Below are 7,500 nucleotides of genomic sequence, written 5' to 3' on the forward strand. Positions count from 1 at the left end.
AAACAGCATATTAAGAAGAGATCTGTGTTTAAAATGTTAACTTCATTTTTAAAGATAAAATGATAACATTAATTTAGGGATCAGAAATTAGTAACGTTTTATATTTATTTCATACTTATAAGCTACATATTTAAACAACAGTCTGGGAAATAATAACGTGTGTATTTTGCCCTAAACAATTTACTAGTACCTTTTGTATCTAGCCAACAGTGTCATCGTTATAACAGAAACAAATGTAAAGGGGCTAAAAGACAAAAACAAGAGAATGACCAATAAAGACCTTATAAACAGTGTGTAACCTCTAATAACTAGTCATTAACAAAAGCAGTTATTAGTCATTACTTACTGCCTAATTTCTGATCCCTTATGTTATGATATGTTACCAATAAAATCATTCTGGTGATGCTATATACCATAGTAGTGCTCACTGATGTTTGGACTTGAGCGTACGTACACACACACACACACACACACACACACACACACACACACACAGAAGGATGAAAAATGGAAATGTGATGAGGGTTAGTGTGGGTTGTGTAAGTCACTCCATTAGCACAGGTACATTAAAGCACGATTCTGAATGATTCTGTACACACACACACACACACACACACACACACACACACACACACACACACACACACACTTTCTCTCTTTCTCTTTCCTTCCTCTCCCACACAAACACTCACACAGGGAGACACACACACACACACACACACACACACACACACTCTCTCTCTTTCTTCCTTCCCTCCCACACACACACACACACACACACACACACACACACACACACACACACACAGGAGGAGTTGCAGGAGGAGACGAACTATAACCTTTATTACTCATTCCTCCCACCTGTTCTCTCTCTTCTTGGCTGATTATCTGTCGTTCTCAAAATTTTCTATCTCTATCTTTTATAACATCTGTTCGTGTTATTTCATTTTGGTTTGTCCTGTTCAATTGTTCTCACAGAGCATCCTTTCATATCTAAATCCTCTCCCTGTCTTATTAATCTCACAGCATTTTCTTTCTTTCTTTCTTTCTTTCTTTCTTTCTTTCTTTCTTTCTTTCTTTCTTTCTTTCTTTCTTTCTTTCTTTCTTTCTTTCTTCCTTCCTTCCTTCCTTCCTTCCTTCCAATTTTTGAAAGGCATCAATAAATCAACAGTAATTATTATTATATTATTATTATTATGTGTGTGGAAGTCATTTAACCGCTGAGCTGTGCTGAACTGGTGCATTTAATTAGCTCTTAATATAACAGACCTCATAGTAATTAAGCAAAGCAGGTGTGTAACTGTGTGTGTGTTTGTTTGTGTATAAGGATGTATGATGTGTCCAAGAGTGTGTATAAGAGTGTATGAGGTGTGTAACAGTGTGTATAAGAGTGTATGAGGTGTGTAACAGTGTGTATAATAGTGTATGAGGTGTGTAACTGTGTGTATAAGAGTGTATGAGGTGTGTAACAGTGTGTATAAGAGTGTATGAGGTGTGTAACAGTGTGTATAAGAGTTAATGACATGTGTAACAGTGTGTATAAGAGTGTATGAGGTGTGTAACAGTGTGTATAAGAGTGTATGAGGTGTGTAACAGTGTGTATAAGAGTGTATGACGTGTAACAGTGTGTATACGAGTGTATGAGGTGTGTAACAGTGTGTATAAGAGTGTATGAGGTGTGTAACAGTGTGTAAAAGTGTATGAGGTGTGTAACAGTGTGTATAAGAGTGTATGAGGTGTGTAACAGTGTGTATAAGAGTGTATGAGGTGTGTAACAGTGTGTATAGGAGTGTATGAGGTGTATAACAGTGTGTATAAGAGTTAATGACATGTGTAACAGTGTGTATAAGAGTGTATGAGGTGTGTAACAGTGTGTATAATAGTGTATGAGGTATGTAACAGTGTGTATAAGAGTGTATGAGGTGTGTAACAGTGTGTATAAGAGTGTATGAGGTGTGTAACAGTGTGTATAAGAGTGTATGAGGTGTGTAACAGTGTGTATAAGAGTGTATGAGTGTGTAACAGTGTGTATAAGAGTGTATGAGGTGTGTAACAGTGTGTTTAAGAGTGTATGAGATGTGTAACAGTGTGTATAAGAGTGTATGAGGTGTGTAACAGTGTGTATAAGAGTGTATGAGGTGTGTAACAGTATGTATATGAGTGTATGAGGTGTGTAACAGTGTGTGTAAAAGTGTATGAGGTGTGTAACAGTGTGTATAAGAGTGTATGAGGTGTGTAACAGTGTGTATAAGAGTGTATGAGGTGTGTAAAAGTGTGTATATGAGTGTATGAGGTGGGTAGCAGTGTGTATTAGGCGTGAAACAGTGTTTACAAGAGTGTATGAGGTGTGTAACAGTGTGTATAAGAGTGTATGAGGTGTGTAACAGTGTGTATAAGAGTGTATGAGGTGTGTAACAGTGTATAAGAGTGTATGAGGTGTGTAACAGTGTGTGTAAAAGTGTATGAGGTGTGTAACAGTGTGTATAAGAGTGTATGAGGTGTGTAACAGTGTGTATAAGAGTGTATGAGGTGTGTAACAGTGTGTATATGAGTGTATGAGGTGGGTAGCAGTGTGTATTAGGCGTGAAACAGTGTTTACAAGAGTGTATGAGGTGTAACAGTGTGTATAAGAGTGTATGAGGTGTGTAACAGTATGTAAAGTAGTGTGTGGTTTAATGTTGGTGTGTTTGTGTGTTTGTGTGTGTGTGTGTATTTGTATTTATATGTGTGTGTGTGTGTGTGTGTGTATTTGTGTGTGTGTATATGTATTTGTATGTGTGTGTGTATTTGTATTTGTGTATGTGTGTATTTGTATTTGTGTATGTGTGTATTTGTATATATGTGTGTGTGTGTGTGTATTTATATGTGTGTGTGTGTGTGTGTGTGTGTGTGTGTGCATTTGTATGTGTATGTGTGTGTATTTGTATTTATATGTGTGTGTGTGTGTGTATTTGTATTTGTATGTGTGTGTATGTGTGTGTATGTGTGTGTGTGTATTTATATGTGTGTATGTGTGTGTGTGTGTGTATTTGTATTTATATATGTGTGTGTGTATTTATATGTGTGTGTGTGTGTATATGTATTTGTATGTGTGTGTGTGTGTGTGTTTATTTGTATTTGTATTTGTGTATGTGTGTACTTGTGTGTGTGTGTGTGTGTGTATTTGTATTTGTATGTGTGTGTGTGTGTGTGTGTGCATTTGTATGTGTATGTGTGTGTGTATTTGTATTTGTATGTGTATGTGTGTTTGTGTGTGTGTGTGTGTGTGTGTATTTGTATGAGTATGTGTGTGTGTGTGTGTGTGTGTGTGTGTGTGTGTGTGTGTGTGTAAGAGATGGAGAGTCAGAATCAGGAATAAGAAAAGAAACCAGGAAAACTCTGATATATTTTTAAGCTCAGAGCAGAAAATCAGTAGGAGAGAGAGGAACCGCTGAAGAACACAGAGGGAGAGATTAAGAGTGAAAAGAAAGGGGAGATGGGAAGAGAGAGAGAGAGAGAGAGAGAGAGAGAGAGAGAGAGAGATGAACAGATCAAGATAAAGTGATAGAATGACAGAAAGAGAGCACGAGATGGAGACAGAGTGAAGGATGGAGTGAGAGACCAATAGAGACAGTTAAAAAAATAGATAGTAACAGACATGTAGTTATGGATAATGAGAGAAAACGAGGTATACAGAGAGAGAGAGAGAAAAAAAGTTAAGGAGATAAAAATCTTGAAAAAAGATAAGACAGATAGATGGAGAGACACATAGATTGAGAAAGAGATAGAGAGATGGAGAGAGAGAGACCTCTGTGATCTGTGCGTCCTCTCCTCTTCCACTGTGGCGTCTCGAGCACTAAATAAAAGCTGCACTGTTTATTGTATTCCTCTCGATCGAGCACATAGACCGAGATCGTCTTCCTGCAGAGACACAACCACAGAGAACATTGGAACTAAGAACTCACACCATCTCACACACACATACACACACGTACAAACACACACACACACACACACACACGCACACAACACAAATACACACTCACTCACACATATATACACAATAACACACATGTTCAAACATACACACTTACATGCTCACACATACATACACACACACACACACACAAATACACACTCACTCACAAATATATACACAATAACACACATGTTCAAACATACACACGTATGCTCACACGTACACACACACACACACACACACACACACACACACACACACACACACACATCCACTCACACACACTCATAAAACACACACATAAGTACACCCAAAACACACACATACACACGCGAATACACACTCACTCACACGTATATACACAATCACACACGTACAAACACACACAAATGTACACACACATACACACACCTACACTCACATAAAAACACATACAAACTTACACAGATATTTACTCATTACACATACATACACCATCACACTACACACTGTATATACACACACACACACACACACACACACACACACACACACACAAGGCCCATATGTGACTCCAGGTATAGAATGGAAACGCGAGTGTGAAGGTGACGATGACAAGCTCGGCGTGATCGTAGAAACGGGAGGGGGGGGGGGGGGATTAAGCAGGCCACACCCAGTTGCCCCGCCCCCTCCCACTTCTTCCCTCCCCCACCTTTTTTCTCACTGCTCTCTATAAGCTGTGGTTCTCCAATCTCCAGGAAAAAGCTCTTGTTCTTCTCGTACTCCTCGTCGTCGATTATCCTGACCTTTATCGTTTTGCTGGAAGGAAAGAAGAAGAGGAGGAAGAAAAGACGGAAGAGAGAAAAGAGAGAAAAAAGAAACAGAAGGTGAAGAAAACAAGTCAGGGAACTGCAGAAGAATGCAGAAGTAAAGTATGCAGTCACGAGAAAGCACAGAGGGAGACAGGACAGGATGAGACGAAAGAATCGAGACACCAGAAAAGTCTGGACACTGTTTACACACACACACACACACACACACACACACACACACGGAATACCCAGACACCTCTTTACATGTTCATTATGGTTGAAACAGATCAAAGAGCAGCTGTAGCTGCTAGTGGGTGTGGCAATAATATAAAAAAATAAACACATGACTGATTGTCTCAGACTCCGCCCACTCAATTAATTAAGCTGCTAATGTCACTGCAGAGATTTCTGACATTACAAATATGCCACCTGTGAGGTTTATGCTAACGATAACCAGTGTTCATTTATATCGTTACGATTCATTTTATGCTAATAAACAATAATGTTTTGCTAAAATAATGATTAGCAACTCTGGGTAATAGCAACACTGATTAGCATCAAGCTAATTCCTGTTAACTTCATGCGTCATGCTAATATCAATTAAACAATCAAATAAGCTAAAAGCAGTGCAAGTAACGCTAGCACTCAAAGATATGCTAGAGCTTAAAAAAGGTTTAAGTTGAACAAAATTAGACCCATGCTAATTGGGCGATGAACATAGGTGATGAAGTACCCATGATGCATTGCGGCACACACACACACACACACACACACACACACACACTCTCTCTCTCTCTCTCACAGTATGCTGTGAGTCACTACTGCAGTGTGTCCTGAAATGTCAAACAAACAGCAAACAAGATTCGCTTTCACCAGATTGAGTCAGAACATGCCGCGCCTCTTTATCACACACACACACACACACACACACACACACACACACACACACACAGTCTCACTGTCTTGTGAGTGTATTAAAAGACAGTGTGTTTTAGGAAAAGCTTCAAAGTCATGGGATGTCACCGTGTTGCCATAGTTACTGATATGCTAACGATAACTGATGCTAAAGCTCGTTAGGTGGGGCAAATAAAACATCGATAGTGCAAAAGTGATGATGCATCTACTACACGAAATATTAAAATAATTATGTTATGAACAGCAAAATATGATGTAATTATGTAAAAATGAATATAATTTTATATATATATATAATAATTAACAACTATCATCACTTTTAAGAAACCTAGGTAGCGCTACACTCCAGGTGTCTTTGGATTAGGTTAACTAGCTTAGTTTATCTTAGATTAGTCATTTGAGTTTGTTGAAGCAAATTTATGTTTAGCTCATAAATGATAGCTACTAATTGACTAATTAATACTAATGATAGCTCATAAAACTAGCTAGCAAGCATTACACATACAGGGTTGTAGTAGGCTAGATAAATATACATATAGTGAGGAAAATAAGTATTTGAACACCCTGCTATTTTGCAAGTTCTCCCACTTAAAAATCATGGAGGGGTCTGAAATTTTCATCGTAGGTGCATGTCCACTGTGAGAGACATAATCTAAAAAAAATAATCTAGAAATCACAATGTATGATTTTTTAACTATTTATTTGTATGATACAGCTGCAAATAAGTATTTGAACACCTGAGAAAGTCAATGTTAATATTTGGTACAGGAGCCTTTGTTTGCAATTACAGAGGTCAAAGGTTTCCTGTAGTTTTTCACCAGGTTTGCACACACTGCAGGAGGATTTTGGCCTCCTCCACACAGATCTTCTCTAGATCAGTCAGGTTTCTGGCCTGTCGCTGAGAAACACGGAGTTTGAGCTCCCTCCAAAGATTCTCTATTGGGTTTAGGTCTGGAGACTGGCTAGGCCACACCAGAACCTTGATATGCTTCTTACAGAGCCACTCCTTGGTTATCCTGGCTGTGTGCTTGGTCATTGTCATGTTGGAAGACCCAGCCTCGACCCATCTTCAATGCTCTAACTGAGGGAAGGAGGTTGTTCCCCAAAATCTCGCAATACATGGCCCCGGTCATCCTCTCCTTAATACAGTGCAGTCGCCCTGTCCCATGTGCAGAAAAACACCCCAAAGCATGATGCTACCACCCCATGCTTCACAGTAGGGATGGTGTTCTTGGGATGGTACTCATCATTCTTCTTCCTCCAAACACGTTTAGTGGAATTATGACCCAAAAGTTCTATTTTGGTCTCATCTGACCACATGACTTTCTCCCATGACTCCTCTGGATCATCCAAATGGTCATTGGCAAACTTAAGACGTGCCTGGACATGTGCTGGTTTAAGCAGGGGAACCTTCCGTGCCATGCATGATTTCAAACCATGGCGTCTTAGTGTATTACCAACAGTAACCTTGGAAGCGGTGGTCCCAGCTCTTTTCAGGTCATTGACCAGCTCCTCCCGTGTAGTTCTGGGCTGATTTCTCACCTTCCTTAGGATCATTGAGACCCCACGGTGAGATCTTGCATGGAGCCCCAGTCTGAGGAGATTGACAGTCATGTTTAGCTTCTTCCATTTTCTAATGATTGCTCCAACAGTGGACCTTTTTCACCAAGCTGCTTGGCAATTTCCCGTAGCCCTTTCCAGCCTTGTGGAGGTGTACAATTTTGTCTCTAGTGTATTTGGACAGCTCTTTGGTCTTGGCCATGTTAGTAGTTGGATTCTTACTGATTGTATGGGGTGGACAGGTGTCTTTATGCAGCTAACGACCTCAAACAGGTG

General features: G+C 39.5%; 1 protein-coding gene across 3 annotated transcripts in view; it reads right to left on the reverse strand.

Annotated features, from left to right (window-relative positions):
• slc8a1b (solute carrier family 8 member 1b) overlaps window positions 1-7,500 on the reverse strand; it is a 64,958-nt gene that overhangs the window by 15,309 nt on the left and 42,149 nt on the right. For 2 of the 3 annotated variants that reach the window (XM_046855240.1, XM_046855238.1), the window contains exon 3: window positions 3,788-3,900. In XM_046855240.1, coding sequence (XP_046711196.1) covers window positions 3,788-3,900 — 113 coding nt within the window. Of the gene's footprint in view, window positions 1-3,787; window positions 3,901-4,649; window positions 4,757-7,500 lie in introns of all 3 variants that reach the window. The other variant, XM_046855239.1, reaches the window with a different exon arrangement.

Source organism: Silurus meridionalis, chromosome 8, assembly GCF_014805685.1.
Source record: "Silurus meridionalis isolate SWU-2019-XX chromosome 8, ASM1480568v1, whole genome shotgun sequence".
In the NCBI taxonomy this organism is placed as follows: Eukaryota; Metazoa; Chordata; class Actinopteri; order Siluriformes; family Siluridae; genus Silurus; species Silurus meridionalis.